This window comes from Pimephales promelas, chromosome 10 (assembly GCF_988280905.1).
Source record: "Pimephales promelas chromosome 10, fPimPro1.hap1.1, whole genome shotgun sequence".
Taxonomy (NCBI): domain Eukaryota; kingdom Metazoa; phylum Chordata; class Actinopteri; order Cypriniformes; family Leuciscidae; genus Pimephales; species Pimephales promelas.
The window spans coordinates 12,831,491-12,851,659 of record NC_142778.1 but is presented as its reverse complement, the minus strand read 5'-3'; the positions used below and the strand labels follow the sequence as shown (position 1 = coordinate 12,851,659).

Genomic DNA, 20,169 nt, shown 5'->3' with positions numbered 1-20,169 from the left:
GTGACGATTTGCAAATGCAGATTCAACGATCCATACATGTAACCTCATTCATAAATTTGTGATGGGAATTAATTCAAGAATTTGATAAATACATCAATTTCTCTAGGTAAGATCCATTTGTGTGAGCATTTCAGGAAATATTTAAGCTTTTACCTGTGTATTTATGAATTGTGTTTTGAATTTACAAATTGGATTTTGTAAATGTGAATTGTGCTGTGAATTTATGAATTTTGTAATATATATGTATTATCTTTAGGCTAAACTGACTCAAACAGGGCTTTGCAAAATCTTCTTATGTATATGCTCATGCACAAAAGAAAAAAATAGAACAAAATGTGTACATGAAACTCCTGAACCAGGAAGAGCAGGGAGACTGTCATAATTTGGTACAAGAACTTGACAAATTTATATGGTTCAAAACCTATTAATAACTTGTTCGATGATTGGTTAAAGCTGATGCAAATATTTTATCTTTGGCGAGAAGACCCGTGAAAGTGGCAGGATATTTGGTGAGCACCACTAGTGCTGTGCCTCCACGCCACCAATGAAACTGCCCACGTTTTGCCAAATTCCACACATATCCTATTGAAAATGAACTAGACACTCGCAACTGCTGCGTCCTGTGTGAAAGGGCCTTTACACAAAATAGCTTTAAGCTGTTAAATTCTATTTGTATATAAGTATAAAAGAGGGAAATGAAATATAAATGTAAAATTTATGATATATATATATATATATAAATATAAATGATAAATATAAAATTGCATACAGCACCTTGAACCCTGAGACTGAGAACTTAAGTATTCATGTATTTACATGTATTATTTACTTCTCAAAAGTAGTTCTAAACAACAACAACAAAAACAACAACAAAAAACTGTTAATAATGTATAAATAAAGTGACTTCACCTCGTACTTGTCTGGCAAAATCCTTTCGCAGATCTGTAATTTCCTCATCGTGTTTCTGTTGAAAGACAATTTTGTTTATTGTCATGAGAGATCTAAATCATAAATATAACTGTTATTGTCATTGTAATTATATACAGGGTGCGAATTGGCATGGGGAGGGGGGTGGGGTGTCTGTAATGGGTCATAGTCATACCATGAACATTTCTTGAGCAGTTGACTTAAATAAGCTTAGAAAACGTTGTTCATTCAATGATGTCCATTAAACGGAGCTATACAAGCTAACAATAGAAGTATTCAAAATAAATTTGTGCATTTAAAGTGGTGGTTCGGAATTTTGGACATCGGGCCTCATTTCCAAGTGAGCCTTAGTGTTATTTATCAGTGGAGACAGTTTAAAAAAAAAAAATTCATCCAGTCATCCGAGCTGCATAGTTCGCCGGTGCTAGGCTAGCACGAGTCAACGGTAACTTTTAGCATGCCATTAAAAACAAATTTTTAACCACTCCACAGATCACCAAAAGCAAATCAATTATAACGCCAGACTATCGATGTAAGAGTCCGTTAAGAGAATAATGTTTGAAATCAAGCTATCCTTTTTCATCTAAATGATTGCATTACTTTTACAGGAACTAGTTTCTCAGCAGTGGCCGAATCTTACTTCACTCTGGTTAGTAGTAATGTTACTGCGTCAAAAAGTAAACACAAAACAGAAGCGCATATCAGTCGGGACGTCTAGCTAGCTTAGTAATAATTGTTGAGGAAAACGAAGGCAACATGGTGATTCGGTGTGGATTTCGCAATTGCAAGGACAAACCTAATTAATGTTAATCACAAAGTTTTCACGAATTTCCTTTTGAAGATCCAGACAGGATTCAACTTTGGATTATTTCTTCAGGCTTGGAAAAGGAGACACTGGCAGTGACCATTTTAGACCAGATGACATAAATATAAATCTAATAAAACCCATCAGATCGTCCGCTTTTTTGGCAGCCGCAACAGCAAATTTCTGTCCCGCCAAAGCCTATTTTAATCGGTCAGTGATGTAGAACAGAGACTGCTGGGCTTGACTGGGCGCGTAACGAGAAGAGAGAGCACACTCTCACGTCTTCTCACAACACATCATAAATTATTAACTCTGTTTCTGTAGTGATGAGTGTCAGCGGCAGGTAAATACACTTGCGTGATTGTCATGTGGACCGGCTCTCTCACTCCGCCGCTGCTGTAGACTGCTAATAAATATAGGTAAAACAATATAACTATTGTAATGTGATGAAAAGATAGCTTGATTTCTAACAGTATTCTATCAAGCTAGTAAGCAGGTCCACCGATGATGGCGGATTAACATTTACGGCACATTCACTAGTAGGGACAAAGCATCAACAGTATGCAATATACATTGACTAAGGCCTGCCCATACTTTGACTACAGACTTGGTCCTCAAATCATTACGTATTTTGCAATACATGTAATGTAACTTTATAGTTATAAATAGCTAGTAAGATATATAACGGTAACTAACGTAACATATATAATATAATTCAAGTTATTATTCTAGCGATATGTACAGTAGGCCTAATGCTAGATAAGGTTGCTAGTACATTTGTAACGGGGTTTGGTTGTTATGGGAAGAAGGAGGCGGGAACCGGCGAACGTTCAACTAGTTAAAAAATAAATAAACATATACAAAATGAAAGTATAAGCCAGCAGCCCCTCACGGATGACTGCTAGCACACAAAACAGAACATAAAATGACAACATAAAATCAGGCTTGTTCCTCTCTCCACTGTTGTCACTCCTCCTTTATGCCTCCGCTCCTCCGTGAGAAATGCGAGACCGGTGCGTCTCACAGGTTCATTATCAATCATGCCACCGACCTCGTGCTGCTATCACATCCCTCGGCCTCGTCCTGCTCGCCACAACATTACAAGCAGGTTTCAATTGTTGCTTTGCACAGTGCGTGACATTTTATTTACCAATTTCTTGATTTTTTTCACAGATTATCTGTCTCATATTCTACTGTCAGGACATAATGACAGTTTTAACAAATATGTAGAAAAAATCGTTTTACAAAAGATACAATCAGCAGCTGTAATATTTATGCAATATTTATGGTCCCTTTTTGCAATTAAAAATAATACAAAAATTGCAGTATTTCAGATTATTATAGAGACTAGGCCTTTAAAATCCCTTTTTTTAAAGTCAGATTAGCGTCATCTGTTGATAGAAAATTAAATAAATCATTATTACACGGTGTTACCACTAGATGCCTGTATAGCTCTCAATGGAGAGGCTTGTGAATTGTTTTTGGACCAAATTACTTAATTTTAGTTTTAAGATGTGGATTCAGAAATTCTCAAATAATGCTTTTTGCCAAGGTTTAATTTTTTTTAAAAATAAGTTTGATGTGAAGTGTACAGGTTTTTGCATTATTACTACAGTCAAACCTGAGTACAAAGCATTTTGATACAAGTAACATTACAATTCAATTAAAAAAAATTACAAAAATAAACAGTAATGCTAAAGCTAATAGAAGCTTATTATTATTTATATTTATATTATTATTATTTTTTAACATTACTTGAATTCTTATTTTAATAATGGCATCATGACTTTCACGTAAACATACACGCCACTTTCAAGTCAAGTGGCGTGTTATCTATACGCATTCTGAGCTATCCGCGTGTATGTGTATGCCGTTAAATGTCCGCGTGATTCCGCGCGTATGTACACGCCACTAAATGTCCGAGCGAAATGAAGCAAAATGTAGATCTACATCTGGGGAGCGATATTTTTTTCCGTAGGATGGTAGGGGAAGACTCATAAATGCTATTAACCCCAGTGACGGGTAGGTTTAGGGACGGTCATATATTTATATATACAGTAATGTAATGTTAAGTCAACGGCGTTCATAAACACGCTGAAAAGTGATTATGCGTGTTGATAGCACACCAAAAATGAAAATACGAATTGCCGTGTCATACACCATTTCATGAGATCAGTCTGTAATAAATGTAATAATAATTATATTTATATTCTAATTATAAATTATGTTATGTTTTTCACTATTGACGTTTTAGAGTTTCACCCATTCGTTGCTGAGCACTTTTTTCCTGCATCGTGGCCGATTTGTAGTAGAATTTATTTATTTGTTGTGGAATTTTTGTGTTTTTGTCAATTTTCCATTCATTTCCTATGGTCTGTCATTTTTGACTGAAGAGCACAAAATAGTCCATGAGCCAGGGCCCCAAATTTGGTCCATTGGTATCATCTGGAGGGACAAAGTCTCATAGTGATTTTTGGCAAAGGTAGCACGATAGCAGTGCAGGGGTGGTAGTGAAATCACTTTTTTCAGCTCAAGTTACTAACCCCCTAAAATAAATTCCGTTTTAAAAATCTGGTGTATATCTGGTTAAGGCTCATGCTAGGTATATTGTCAATATTCTATAATATGGTGCTTGGCTATAGCCTGGGTTTCCCCGTGCTGCCTTGCCACAGCGTGTTTTTATTCACGCTGCTAGGCAGCCGGGACACCATGAACCAAATTTTCACCTGAGATAGGGAACCAATCACAGAACGGGAGGGAGCAGCAAGACGATGAGCAAGTATATGCGACACACCGAAGCAGTTTGTTTATATCTATGGACCCATCATGGCAGTGGACGCGAAGTTACCTTTTGATACAGCCTAGTGTTTGACATTAAACATATCGGCTCAACTGACTTGCAGAGGGGGGATTTAAAGCTGTTCCCTTTTACTGGTGATTCACTTTTTAAATTTTTACTTCATATAATGTTAGCCTTTTTTGTTGGATCACATATTTTACCATTTCATGTGTTATAACAGCTAGATCGTGTTGCTATGGACGCAGTTGTTCATGCCGGTAATATAATCGTTTTAAATTAAATTAATTAATTAATAAACTCCTTTTTAAATCAATATTTTGTGTCAAATTATTGATTTATTTGGTAGGTAGCCATGTTATAAGTGGGAAAATGTATAGCGAGGCTGTTGTTACAGCGAATACAACCCCTTCAGGCTGATTCAAGACCCCTCCGCTTCACGTTAGAGTTCGTGCGGTTTATTCGCTATAACAACCGTCTCGCTATACATTATCCCTTACTTTTATTTATTTATTTTTCTGAGGGCTGACAAGACAATATATGGACTGTCAAGTGTGTTTAAACAGTGCGGTACAGCAACCAAACCAGTAGCACTACCATTTTTGCAGTGCCTAAAGCGGACCTTTCACTGATGAAATGACGCAAAAATGCACTTGCTAGCCTGTTCCATTTACATGTTCTCCGAATGCTAAAGAGGAGCCTCGTCCAGCCTCCGAAGGAAATGACTTGGAAGGACCCGTCCTGCCAAGGAAGTCTCCTTGACATTGAGAAACACGTTTTGTGTAAACATAAATCTCCTAAATCTCTGACTGTCACGGATCCATCTGCGTCAGCACCAGACACCTTCACTCCGCCCACTCGTTCCAGCTCCCCAGCATTCTAATCACTGTCACCTGCCCGCTTCAATCACCGTCCCAATCATCCTCCCTTTATAAACTCACTCCTCACAGTCACTCACCGTCTGGTCTCGTCGACACATCGGCTACAGACTCCCGCTACTCTACTGCTTACTATAAGGAATACTTACCCGCTTGCTCCAGTCCTGTCTGCCTCTCATCCGCTCCTGGTCCCCGGTCCTCATCTGGTCATCCGTCCGCTGCCTCAGCTCTCCGTCTTTCTTCGTCCTGCTCAAGATAAGAAATACATTATCAGACTGTTTCCCGCTCCATTACCGAACTTCCTCCATTATAAACTCACCTGCTGTTGCCCTTACTACCTGTCTCAATAAACCTGGATGACCCTCATCCATCTGTGTCCTTCTAGTCTGCGACAAAAGACCAGACCAACAATATGCAGCAATCAACCCCGAGCATCAGCGCTACACCGGACCCACCTTCTCCTATCATTCCCCGGACCAGCGCTCCAGCACTCGCCACATCCACCGTAACCTCTTCTTCCTCATCTGCCTCTGCCAGTCCCATGGCCCAACCAGCGCCCTTCTCTGGCGAGGAGGAGGAGTGCAGCAGCTTCCTCTTGCAGTGCGAGCTTTACATGGAGATGAACCCGTTATCCTTCCCCACGGAACGATCGAAAGTAGCCTTCTTCATTTCACTCCTGCGAGGCCGAGCGCTCAATTGGGCTCACGCCCTTTGGAAAGATCGCGGTCCAGTTACCCGGACATTCACCGCCTTCTCCGGCCACTTCACCGAGGTGTTCTCGCAGTCTGCACATTCCATCTCGGTCCAGGATCAGCTGTACCGTCTGAGGCAAGGGAGATCGTCCGTCGCTTCATATGCGCTGCAATTCCGCACCCTCGCCGCTACTCTCGGTTGGAACGAGTCTGCACTCATCACCGCCTACCGTCATGGTCTAAATCCTGATATCCGCCTCCAGCTCGCGATTTATGACGACAACGTCGGTATTGAGAGCATCATCCAGCGATCCATCTGCATCGACCAGCGACGCACTGCATGCCAGCTCGACAGCCCTGCACCTCCAACTCCTCGTCCAGTGCCCCGCCACCACAGTCCTCCAGCACCAGAACCCATGGAAGTCGGTACCACTCATCTGCCAGTATCCGAGAGAAATCGTCGCATCTCCAACGGGCTGTGTCTGTACTGTGGAGCCTCCGGTCATCTGCTCGCCTCCTGTCCCGTCCGCCCTCCCCGACCAGCTGTGAGTACGGTCCAGTTACCATTGCCCATCTCCTCCTTGAAATTCACTGCGGCCACTATCACTTATCTGAACCGTTCCATTTCAGTCCAGGCGCTGATCGACTCCGGATCAGCGGCCAACTTCATCGCCCTGTCCACGTTAAACCGGCTACAAACCAGGCAACGAACCATCCCTCATAAACTTCAAGTTCAAACCATTCTGGGACAACCACTAGGACGCGGCCGGGTTGGACATCGTAGCCCCGACCTGGGGTTGGAGATCGGCTGGCTCCACCGGGAGGAGATATCCTTTCTGGTGCTGGAGGGCTCGACGGCTGAGATCATCCTGGGACGCCCCTGGTTGGAGACCCATTCACCTCATATTCAATGGTCCACCGGCGAGGTTCTGCGGTGGGGTCATGACTGTTTCCAGCGTTGTCTGTCCTCCGTGACGAAAACCCCAGTTCCTTCCACCACTCCGCCCGTCCCGCTCTCCACCACCTCCGTGGAGAGCCCACCAGTGGAACCTTCTTCCGAGATCCCCTCTCCCTACCGGGCGTTCCAGGATGTCTTCGATAAACGTCACGCCACCATTCTACCCCCACATCGGCCATGGGACTGCGCGATCGACCTGCTGCCTGGGGCGGTCCTACCGCGAGGTAAGATCTACCCTCTGTCCATCCCGGAGCAGAAGGCCATGGAGGAGTACATCCAAGAGGCTCTCGATCACGGATTCATTCGACCATCAGTGTCCCCTGCCGCTTCGAGTTTTTTCTTCGTGGGCAAAAAGGATGGAGGCTTGCGCCCTTGCATCGACTACCGTATCCTCAACCAAGCCACAGTTAAATTCCGCTATCCTCTTCCTCTGGTCCCAGCAGCCCTGGAACAACTCCGAGGGGCATCCGTTTACACCAAGCTCGATCTTCGTAGTGCCTACAACCTCATCTGAATCCGGGAAGGTGATGAGTGGAAGACCGCCTTTATCACCCCCGCAGGGCACTACGAATATCTCGTGATGCCCTTCGGATTGTCTAACTCACCCGCCATCTTTCAAGGCTTCATGAATGAAATATTCCGCAATCTCCTCAATCAGTTCGTCGTCATCTACATTGACGATATCCTCATCTACTCTCCCGATCTGGCCTCCCATATCCACCACGTTCAGACAGTGCTCCAACGCCTTCGAGATTACCATCTTTACCTCAAACTGGAGAAATGCGAATTCCACCAAAGCACCATCCACTTCCTCGGTTACATCATCACTCCCCACGGAATCACCATGGACCAGAGGAAGGTGGAAGCGGTACTCCACTGGCCACAACCCACCACCCGAAAGGAGCTTCAACGTTTTCTGGGATTTGCAAACTTCTACCACCGTTTCATCCAGAACTTCAGTCCCATCAGTTCTCCACTCACCGACCTTCTCAAGAGCGGGGCCAAGTCTCTGTCCTGGAACACCCGAGCCACCCATGCCTTCCAAGCCCTGAAGTCAGCCTTTGGCTCCGCTCCTACCCTCGCCCTTCCGGACCCCGCCGTGCCCTTCCTCGTCGAGGTGGATGCCTCCATCTCGGGGGTAGGAGCGGTCCTCTCTCAGCGGCAGGGGAATCCACCTCAACTCCATCCATGCGCCTTCTACTCCAAGAAACTGTCCCCGGCGGAGCAGAATTATGACATCGGCAACCGGGAGTTACTGGCCGTTACTGGCCACTGGGCACCTGTTCCTCCTCCTAGATTTTCTTGAACAACGGGAACAGTATCTCTACCGTTGTTTCCAGGTCTGACTTTAATGCTTCTGCTGGTATGCTGTCTGGACCTGCTGCCTTGCCGTTCCTCTGCTGGCCTACTGCCTTGCGGATCTCTTCACTGGTGGGCGCACTGCATTCTATTGGTAGATCCTCTGCTGCTGGATTGATCGTTGTTGGGTTTGCTGGCATTTGTCTGTTCAACAGTTCTTTGAAGTGTCTTTCACCGACCTACCTGGCTTGCAGAACTTCCCTGACAGCATCTTGTGATGGAGTGCAGATCTTTCATGTTGCCATTTCTTGCTGCTTTTTCTGCTTCGGCTGCCATACCATCAACATAGTTCCGCTTGTCGGTTCTAATACGCTTCTTCACCTCTTTGTTGGCAGCTGTGAAATCTGTTTGTGCCTTGGCCTTCTCTGCTCTTGTTCTGCTGTTGTTGAGGGCTGCTTTCTTCCCTTTCCTTTCCTGAATCTTCCTCAATGTCTCTGTTGACAACCACTCCTTATGCTGGTATTTCAGGGGTCCAAGGACATCACTGCATGTTGTTGTTATAGTTTCTTTCACTCTCTTCCATCCACTATATCCTCCTCCTCTTCTAGTTCTTGCAATATTTGGAACCTGTTGCTCAAAACCACTCGAAATTCCTCCATCTTGTGTGTGTTCCTCAGATAGCAGGTGTTATACTTATGCCCCTGTGCTGTAGTTCCCATCCACCCTTTCTTCAACCGCAGCTTCAGTCTTGCCACTACAAGATGGTGGTCTGATGCAACGTCACTTCACTCTCACATCCTGTAGGGATCTTCTGAATTTCCTGACGATGCAGATGTGGTCTATCTGGTTCTCGGTGGAGCCATCTGATGACACCCAAGTTGCCTTGTGTATCCTCCTATGTACGAAGACACTGCCGCCGATCACCAGGTTATTAAGAGCACAAAGATCTGCAAACCTCTCACCATTTTCATTCATGTCGCCAAGTCCATGTCTTCCCATCACTTCCTTATACCCGGTGTTATCCTTCCCCACCTTGGCATTAAAATCCCCAATCAGGATGGTGACATCTTTCTCTGGGTAGCTCTCCAGGATTGACTGCAATATGCTATAAAACTGCTCCTTGTCTCCCTCCTCACTGTCATTGGTGGGTGCATAGCTCTGCACAATATTCATGGTGATCTTTTTCTTCGTTCGGAAAGATGCTGCGATGATCCTTGGGCCGTGGGCTTTCCATCCAGTGAGTGCTTGCTGTGCTGTTCTTGACAACAACAGCACTAGTGTGGCGTTATCATCCTTATGTCCCGAGTACAGCAGCATCTCGCCAGTGATCAGCCTCTTCTGACCGGTCTGCGTCCATCGAGTTTCGCTGATTCCAAGCAGAGTGAGGTTGTAGCTCTGCATTTCTGCCACTTGCACTTTCTTCCCTGCTTCGTACATGGTCCTCACGTTCCATGTACCGATATCGGTTGCCCTGGCTGAGAGAAGGGAAATCGGCCCTGCAGCTTCCAATTTACCTTGGCTTTCACTGCACAGCATCATACTTTTTCTTGACGAAGACCCCTCTCTCCCCAAGGCGGAATTGCCTTGAAGAAACCCTAATAAATGTTATTTTAACGCATTTTAAGACAGAAAGTTTTAAATGTATACATGTGCTCAACACTTTAATTTACACATTAATTGGTTGTGGTGATTAACCTGCAATTTACACTATTACTAGTAAGTTTTCATTAGATGTTTACTTATTTATTGTAGACAATTATTTTTCATTCAATACTAGTATCTATTTAATAGATAATAGTAGTAATTCATTCTAATACTTATTAATTAGAAACTAGTATCTTTTTTAATTGTAACTAGTAACATTTCTTACTAGTCACAACTGTTTTTTTTTTTACTCATCTAATGTTATGACTAGTCAGAACGGCCAATTCAAGGCCAGTTCAATTAAAATTCTTACTAGTAAAATAAAAAATCTTACTAGTAACATTTGGAATAAATACTAGCATCTAATAAATAGGTACTAGTATCTATTGAATAAGTACTAGAAGATAATTAATAAGTACTATTATATATTTAATAGGAATTAGTGTCTATTTATTAAGTACTGGTATCTAATGAATAAGTACTAGTAGCTAATGAATAAGTACTAGTATCTATTTAATAGGTACTAGTATCTAATGACTAAGTACTAGTATCTATTGAACAATATTTAATCTATTTAAAAGGTACAAGTATCTAAAAATAAGTACTAGTGCCATATTAATAATTACTAGTATCAAATAAATACGTACTAGTCACAGTTTGAATATATACTAGTCAGAACTGAATAGTTGATATCTGAATGACAGATCCCTACGGAGCCCTTAAAGGGACCTTTGCAAAAAATAAAAAAAAATAAAGACTATTGCGTGCGCACATGATATGTTTCTACGCGATACATTTCTCGTGCGCACGCATTACATCTTCCGGTTTGCATACAATTTGAGTCACTGTCATTACTATGAGGAAAACAAGAGCATGGATGTCACTTCTCCTCTAGATTAAAAAAAAGACCAAAGTGTTATTAAACTGTTGGCTACAATGCAACAAATAAATCCTTATTTTGAAGGAATTGGTTTAACTGGGATATTAATCATCTTATGAATATGTTTGATATTTATGGAAATATTTTAACATACGAACAATTTATGCGATTTCATAGTTTTCCTTTGCATTTTAAATAATTTAATTCTGTCATTAAAGCTATTTCCTCACCACTTGGTCTAAAATTAAAAAGACACTGACTCTACCCGGTTCACTATGTAGAGCAATTCGAATAAACCATAATACTGAGTTTCTCCCAACACCTGAACTAAATAACTGGACGGAAAAAGGGTTGATCCTGTTGGGTCAAATGTTTGAGAACAGAGTTCTATTGTCTTTCCAGCAGCTACAACATATGTATGACCTCCCAAACCAGGACTTGTTCAAATATCTACAATTGAGACACTAATACTATTTACATAAACATAAGGATTAGCAAACTTTACAAAAGCCACCTTCTGAGCAATTTTTCATATCAGTAACAAAAGGGACAATAACTACTAAATATATCTCTCACTTCTACAAAATATTACAAAGAGAAGCTACTGAGGATACAAAAGTTATAAAGGAGAAATGGGAACTAGAAATGAATATAATAATTATGGATGAGGAATGGGAACAAATGTTTCAAGAGGGGCATAAAATATCAAGTAGTCCAATGCTGAGAGAATTTGAGTGGAAAATCAAAGTAAGGTTCTTTAGGACCCCTTTTCTCACATCTAAGTTCAGTGGGACTTCAGACAAATGTTGGAGGGGCTGTGGTCTTGTGGGAGATCATACTCATATATTTTGGGATTGTCCAAAACTATTGAATTATTGGAAAGACATACAAGATGAAATTGATAAATGTTTGAGTATTAAGATTCCACTGGACCCATCCCTTATTATTCTGGGAATTTTTGAGAACAAAATTAGGACTAATTATCATTTTCATCTCTTGAAATTCCTGCTTGTACTTGCATAAAAAATGATTACAGTCTCCTGGCTGAGACCGCAGCCCCCCACAATTTCTCAATGGAAAAACAAGGTGAAGGAAGTGTACTATATGGAACAAATTACAGCAAGATTGCAGATGAAAACAGATTTATTTATGGACAAGTGGTCCCCCATCTAAATGTATATTCCATGATACCTATGTACTGTGAATCTTATGCTGGCTATACAGTATATATCTATTTCCTTTTCTGTATGGAAGATATAAAGGCTTGCCGCTTTAGGGGAGTGATGGACATGTATATTGTATGGGATGTCTCAATGTATATTGTACCATCCAGGGTATCGCATTTGTGTGTTGTGAATTGCACTTTTTGATCTCAATAAAAAACAAGTAAAAAAAAAAAAGCTATTTCCTCCACTCTGATTCATCTTATTAAGTCATATTCAATTTATTTATTATTATTTAATGTTTAGGCTATTTGCAGGGACAAATGCATAACACATTGCTTTTTAAAGAATACAAATTAGATGCCATGTATACAGGTTTCTAGCCATGACTAATTTGCAACCCCTGTCCCTGGTTAGGCTTATGTAAAACAGAAATGACAGAGTACTGAGTTTAAAATATTCAGCTATCAAAATACATACAATACATACATCCCATTCATGAGATAAGATGGGCTTAAGTAGAAATCACTATAAAACTGAGTCTATTCATTTAACAATACAAAAACACAAAAGTGTGCATGTGCGTGCTAACATATGCAACATAATGTTTGTATGCTGTCTGTATGCATAATATGATAATATTAATTGGAATACTGCTTGGTTAATCCTAATTTAAAATTAATTTGGAATTTTCAAGTAATGTGGAGTTAAACTGAATAATACTTTTGATAAGATGAGTCAGAGAAGGGGAAATAGCTTTGTAGTCCAGTCATTTTAAGCCAAAATGGGGGTCAACCTTGAACAAATTGCAACAGAATCAAACTCAACTTTTGTATCCTCAATATGAGTAAGGAAAAAAAGCCCTGAAGAATCCCTTTAGGGGAAAGTTTAGAAAAAGACCCAAATATATCCCATTCATGCATATTCATTCTTTTTCTCACGTGAAAAGGGTAAAAATTTTAAACTTTAGATATTATCATGAAAATCACTGAGTTGATTACTTACATCAAGACAAACAAAGCATGTATTACAAGTTTTTTGCAATTGTTTGTTAACATGGACAAATAGTGCATAATCTAATTACATATGTGCTAATTTGCATAAATACCCAAACAGATCTAGAAATTGGGTATATAGCATGTGAAAATGTCTTGTAGAATTTTGTTGACATATAACAGTGAACTATTTAATATTAAGGTCTGAATGGAACCCATTTATGCTACCCGTGAACATTAATGCAGAAGAAGTACTTTAGAAACCATCCTTTATTAATTATTATGGCAGAGATGGGGTTTGGGGCTGGGTCAGTGGGACTGTTTCTGGGGGATGAGTCTGAGAGAAGAACAGGAGACATGGGTAAGGAGAATGCAGGTGAAATAAAAAGTGTCTGGGTCAAAAAACCTAATTATGTACACAATGCACTCAATGCCCAAACCCCATCTCTGCAATAATAATTAATAAAGGCTGGTTTCTAAAGTACTTTTTCCTGTATTAATGTTCATGGGTAGCCTTACATGGGTTCCACTTAGACCTTAACATTACAGTTTTTCTCCATTGGTTTGGCTCATTTCTTGAAACAGAAATTACATTCTCAAAACTTTAAGATCATTTGGCAAAACAGTCTTACAGTTCGGCACAACACTATAGCTCTCATGCAAAAGCTCATAGCTTTCCCAAAACAGTTCACTCATGCTTCAAAACTAAATTCCTTTCTCATATAAAGAGAAGCTCCTTCTCAATTGCTTTGGCTCATTTCTTGAAACAGACCGGACATTCTCAACACTCTTGGTGCTTTTGCCAAAATAACGTGGATGGTTCAGCACAACACCATGGTTCATCTGCAAAAGCTCATACCTCTCCCAAAACAGTTCACTCATGTGTCAAAACTAAATTTCCTTCTCATTTAACCAGTCAGTGACCCCAAAATGCTTAGTCCTTTTGGCATTGTGTAAGCATTGCAAGTCAAAATGTTTAGATGTTTTGTCACTATGGCAGAGGACCATTGAAATATCCCTTATGTCCACCTTTCGGTCTTAGCCCAGTCCTTCATTAAAAAATGGTTACTGTACTGTTTTTTGTGGTTACTGTACTGTCTAACAGAATACAATTGTGTATAAAACTGAATTTTATTAGGGCCAAGGCCCTTGAAAGGGCGAAGGCCCTATTCTATTTCCTTAGGATTATTATTATTATTAGGGCCCAAGCCCTGAAAGGGCGAAGGCCCTATTGTTTTCCTTCCGATTATTTTATTTTTTTTAGGGCCCAAGCCCTGAAAGGGCGAAGGCCCTATTGTTTTCCTTAGGATTATTAGGGCCCAAGCCCTGAAAGGGCAAAGGCCCTATTGTTTTCCTTAGGGTTATTCTTTTTTAGGGCCCAAGCCCTGAAAGGGCGAAGGCCCTATTGTTTTCCTTAGGGTTATTCTTTTCTATTATTATTAGGGCCCAAGCCCTGAAAGGGCGAAGGCCCTTTTGTTTTTCTTAGGATTATTATTATTATTATTAGGGCCCAAGCCCTGAAAGGGCGAAGGCCCTATTGTTTTCCTTCCTATTATTTTTAGGGCCCAAGCCCTGAAAGGACGAAGGCCCTATTGTTTTCCTTAGGATTATTATTATTATTAGGGCCCAAGCCCTGAAAGGGCGAAGGCCCTATTGTTTTCCTTAGGATTATTAGGGCCCAAGCCCTGAAAGGGCGAAGGCCCTATTGTTTTTCTTAGGATTATTATTAGGGCCCAAGCCCTGAAAGGGCGAAGGCCCTATTGTTTTCCTTAGGATTATTATTATTATTAGGGCCCAAGCCCTGAAAGGGAACGGGGTCCCTCTGGAACGGGGTCCGAAAACTTGGTCCATAAATCAAACACGCTTGCATGTAATAATATGAAACTCGGTGCACATATAGATCTCATCGTTCATATATAACTCATACTATTACTTTTTACCCCAGCCCAACAAGAAGTCGGTTATTTAGGGTTGGTCATAAAACACACGCAATGGAATTTGAAATACTCCTCCTAGAGAATTCAAACACAACGCACAAAACTCGGTCAGCATGAAGTCAAGGCATTAAGGATGAAAGTTTGAGAGGGGATTTTTGATATCTCGAACGGTTTGGCCGTGGCGAGGAAATGAAATTATGGCGAGAAACATGAAACAGAAAGTGTGTTATAACTTTAGCATACATTAACTGATCTTGATGAAACTTCAGCAGTGTGTTCGCTGTAAGAGGCCGATCACATGGATGTGACTATTGTGAGTCAAAGTTATAGCGCCACCAACTGGCAGCAGGAAGTGTGTCACTTTCAAAATGCTTTGAAATCCCCCTCTTATTTTTACCCGATTTGCTTCAAACTTCATCTGTATAATGTAAACTCATGCCAGATAAAGACCTGTGAATGGATTCTTGATATCTTTGATACTGTTGCCGTGGAAACACATCAAACTTTAAAAAAAATTTAGGATGCTTTTGAGACTCTTAGCGCACTTGCATGAAACTCAACACACATCACATTTATAAGCCAGTGGACATGTGCAAAGTTTCAGAAATGGGCGTGGTGCAGGGACTAAATAGCGCCAACTTGACAAAAATCGGTATATACATTGTACTCCTCAAGCCGGACTACTTTCTAATTCATTGTCATTAGCTCGGACCAAGAGGAAGTCAGGTATTTTGGTTTGAATATGGTGAGCCTCTCTCTGAGCCTACGTCCATGTATGGCAAGCCCTATTAACATTTAAACGCTAAGTTTGCCTATCCGGAATTAACATTGTAGATATCAACAATGTCTTTCTGACTAGTCGTAATTACATTTTGGATAGTTTGTATTATCATTTAAGATATCTGTAACGTAATTGTGACTAGTCGAAACGACAGATAGAGTATGGCAAGCCATTTTAACATTTAATCATTTAATCATGAAAGGGCCAAAGCCTGCGGCACCGCCACCCCGGTGCCTTTAGGTAACTAAAGGAACCGGGGTTGCGGTGCCACCGGCTTGGGCCCGCCATCGCTGCTCGCAGCTATATTTATTATTATTATTATTTATACGACTATTTGGGCACTTTTGAGGCCCTTAATGTGCTCGAAAACTCTTGAAACTTTGCACACAGGTCAGAACCCGCGGCCATCAGAGCCGGGCTGAAGATGGTACCCGGGCGTGGCAGGGGGGCTAGACAGCGCCCCCTGGAACGGGGTCCGAAAACTTGGTCCATAAATCAAACATGCTTGCATGTAATAATATGAAACTTGGTGCACATGTAGATCTCATCGGTTCATATACTTCATACGATTACTTTTTATCCCAGCCCAACAGGAAGTCGGCTATTTAGGGTTGTTCGTAAAACACATGCAATGGAATTCAAACACAACGCACAAAACTCGGTCAGCATGAAGTCAAGACATTGAGGATGAAAGTTTGCAAGGGGATTTTTGATATCTCGAATGGTTTGGCCGTGGCGAGGAAACTAAATTATGGCGAGAAACATGAAACAGGAAGTGTGTTATAACTTCAGCATACATTAACTGATCTTGATGAAACTTCAGCAGTGTGTTTGCTGTAAGAGGACGATCACATGGATGTGACTATTGTGAGTCAAAGTTATAGCGCCACCAACTGGCAGCAGGAAGTGTGTCACTTTCAAAATGCTTTGATATCACCCTTTTATTTTTACTCGATTTGCTTCAAACTTCATCTGTATAATGTAAACATACGGCAGATGTAGACCTGTGAATGGATTCTTGATATCTTTGATACTGTTGCCGTGGCAACGCATCAAACTTTTCCATTCTTTTAGGATGCTTTTGAGACCCTTAGCATGCTTCAAATTGCATGAAACTCATCAGACACATCACATTTATTAGCCAGTAGACATGTGCAAAGTTTCAGAAACGGGCGTGGTGAGGGCTCAGTAGCGCCATCTTTTGAAAAAAGTGGGGTTGTTAGTTTTATCTACAGTTACAAAAATCAGTATGTATATTGTACTCCTCGAGCCGGACAACTTTCTAATTGACACTCATTAGCTAGGACCCACAGAAAGTCAGATATGTTTGTTTGAATGTGGTCATGCTCTCTCTGAGCCTACGTCTCTGTCTCTGTCTGTGCCTGTGTGTGTGTGTGTGTGTGTGTGTGTGTTTGTAGGGGGAGGGGGCTTAACCATTTCACTGCTGTGTGTCTGGCCTGCAGAAAAAGAAAATACATTTCTTAAGCCTGGTATGTTTTAAATAAGTTTTTATTTTAATTTTTTATAAGTAAAGGCATAATATAACCAGTTTAATTGTAGTGCATTGACAATCGTTTTATATAATTAGTTTATTAATTAAATTAACTTGGTCCATGAACTTGATCTGAAAATTTGGTCCATAAATCAAACACACTTGCATGTAATAATATGAAACTCTGTACACTTATAGATCACATCAGGTCAAACAACTTTCGTGCTCTAAGTTTTACGACAGTTCAAATGGAAGTCAGGAATTATGGGTTGTTTGAATAAATCTCCTAGGAGAAATACATCAAATTACGACGCATGTGTTTACCAATCACCACCAAACTCGGTGTGCATGAAGTCAAGACATTGAGGACGCTCAATTCCGGACGGATTTCTCAAACAGTTTGGCCGTGGCGAGGAAATGAATTTTATGACTAAAAAAGGACACATAAAATGTGTTATAATTTTGCTCGTTTTACCTAAAGTTACAAAACTTGCCACATATATTGTTCTTGTCAAGCTGATCAACTTTCTAATTAACAGTAAGAAGCTCAGACCAAAAGAAAGTCAGATATTGTAGTTTGGATGTGTATCTTGTCTCTATCAATGTCTGTGTTTGGAGGAGGAGGGGGGGGGTGCTGGTGTCTGTGTTTGTGTGTGTGTGTGTGTGTGGCTGACTGTAGATTTTTCCTGCAAGTCCTTATCTTTTTGCATAACAATTTTGTATTTTTTTTAAATGACAAATATGCATATAACCCTAATCTTTTAAATGTATAGTTTGCTTTAAATAAAAGTAAGATAAATTGTTAAACTACAAATTGGTAATTGAAGCTGAATGAATTTAAAATTCATGTGCTATATTTCAATATATTTGCTTTCCTTAATATTGTAAAACACTAACCTCATTCTCATCTGAATTACAAATATTTTTTTTCTGTATAAAATAATACTCTGATTAAAAAAGAAACATCAAACGTGTTTTTAGTCAATGCAGAATGTGTAACTTAAAAATAAACAGATTAGTGCTCTGTTTGAGGACAATCCTGTGTGGGGAGTGGGCAGGGGGATTTCTCTGTTGGGTGAGATTTAATTAATATTGTTTTTCAAGGTAGCATTCTAATCAGGTAAAGCAAGTAATATTCTCTGTCTTTATATATATATATATATATATATATATATATATATATACTGTATATATACACAGTGTTGGGTAAGTTACTCTAAAAAAGTAATTAATTACTAGTTACTAATTACCTCTTCAACAGTGTAATTAGATTACTGTACTAATTACTCTCTCTAAAAAGTATTTAATTACTTTTAATTACTAATTACTTTCAAAATCCCATATTAATCTTAACCAGCCGAATAATACAAGGATAGACATGAATCTGTTTTAATTCTTTCAAATAAATAATATAAAATTGCAATTATTCTTAAACTTAAAAGGTGGAGAAGTTTACATTATAAAAACATACTTTTTAACATCAGACAATACATTTGATGTTAAACCCACTATTGTTTTCTGTCTGATATCATGACATTTCACACTTTTTTTCATACATATTTTACAATAATTCATACGAATTTGTTCAGGTCGTACAATTTAGACACCTCAAAAAATGCATACGAATCGCTGTGAGATCGGATTGATCTATACACACAGTATTTACCTCAATTACATCAGAAGTACGCCTTGCTTTTGGCTTGCTTTGGGCTTGCTCAGTTGGGGTTATTTAGTGTTTAGCAATATTATTGATCTGTGTTGTACTACTTTCATGTTATCACTGTGAAGCTGCTTTGATACAATCTGTATTGTGAAAAGCGCTATATAGATTAAAAAAAAAAGTAACTGTAATTAAATTACTGATAAATGAAGAGTAATCCCTTTACATTTCAAGGGAAAAGTAATTAAATTACAGTAACTAATTACTTAGTAATTAGTTACACCCAACACTGTATATATATATATATATATATATATGTGTGTTTGTATCTATATATATTTTGCAGAGCCCTCACTGATGCAAGCTCTTCAGCACACTTCTCTTCAACAGTCAAAGCGGGGGTTAAGTTTTTGCACGTCGTGCTGGATAACCCTCTTTATATATATCTACATATATGTATATATATATATATATATATATATATATATATATATATACTTAAAAAAGCGGGGGTTAAGTTTTTGCATGTCGTGCAGAATATTCCTAAAGGCACCAGCCGGTGGCATATATATATATATGCGAGCAGCAATGAAGGGCCAAAGCCGGCGGTACCGCAATCCCAGCTCGCAGCTATTTTTTTATTTTATTTTTTTTAGGGGGTATTTTAGGGTAAGAGTAGCCTCCAAGATTTGACATCACACATTGCACTCATATTGCCAAGGAATTTTCATTATCATTCACACGCATAAAGTAACTTCCATACATCAGAGGTAAAAGAAAATACATTCTCAAAACAACATGGACACACCTCCATGTTACTACTCTACATAGGAATGTTCTATGTTCTCCACAAGTTCAATATACTGCTGGCCACTACTTCAGTGGTTCCAAACCTGGGGTACATGTACCCCTATGCAGAGGTTCTACAGAGGGTATTTGACAGAAAGGGGAGGGGGAAATCATCAATGACTAGACTTACTGAAATATTACAGTAAAACCCACAGTATTACAGTACTGTAGACAGATTTACATGGGAGGCACTAATTGCAGCTCTTTGACCAAACATGATTGGTCATCTGAGATGTGTGAAACTCCTCCTAAGTTAGTCAAGTTCTGTCAATTGCTGTAATAAATGTATCAAATGTTCCAAGGGATTCATATATGGTATTCACGGTATTATGTTCTTGACTAATTTTGACAATTGAACAGACTATTGTGCATGTGATGACTTATACAATGAAATGACGCTGACACGTTTTGG

At 39.9% G+C, this 20,169-nt stretch overlaps 1 protein-coding gene across 3 annotated transcripts in view; it reads right to left on the bottom strand.

The window, feature by feature from the left end:
* The window catches only part of drc4 (dynein regulatory complex subunit 4), a 155,752-nt gene that overhangs the window by 130,201 nt on the left and 5,382 nt on the right, over nucleotides 1–20,169 (bottom strand). For all 3 annotated transcript variants that reach the window (XM_039681661.2, XM_039681662.2, XM_039681663.2), the window contains exon 5: nucleotides 910–964. In XM_039681661.2, coding sequence (XP_039537595.2) covers nucleotides 910–964 — 55 coding nt within the window. The remainder of the gene's footprint in view (nucleotides 1–909; nucleotides 965–20,169) is intronic.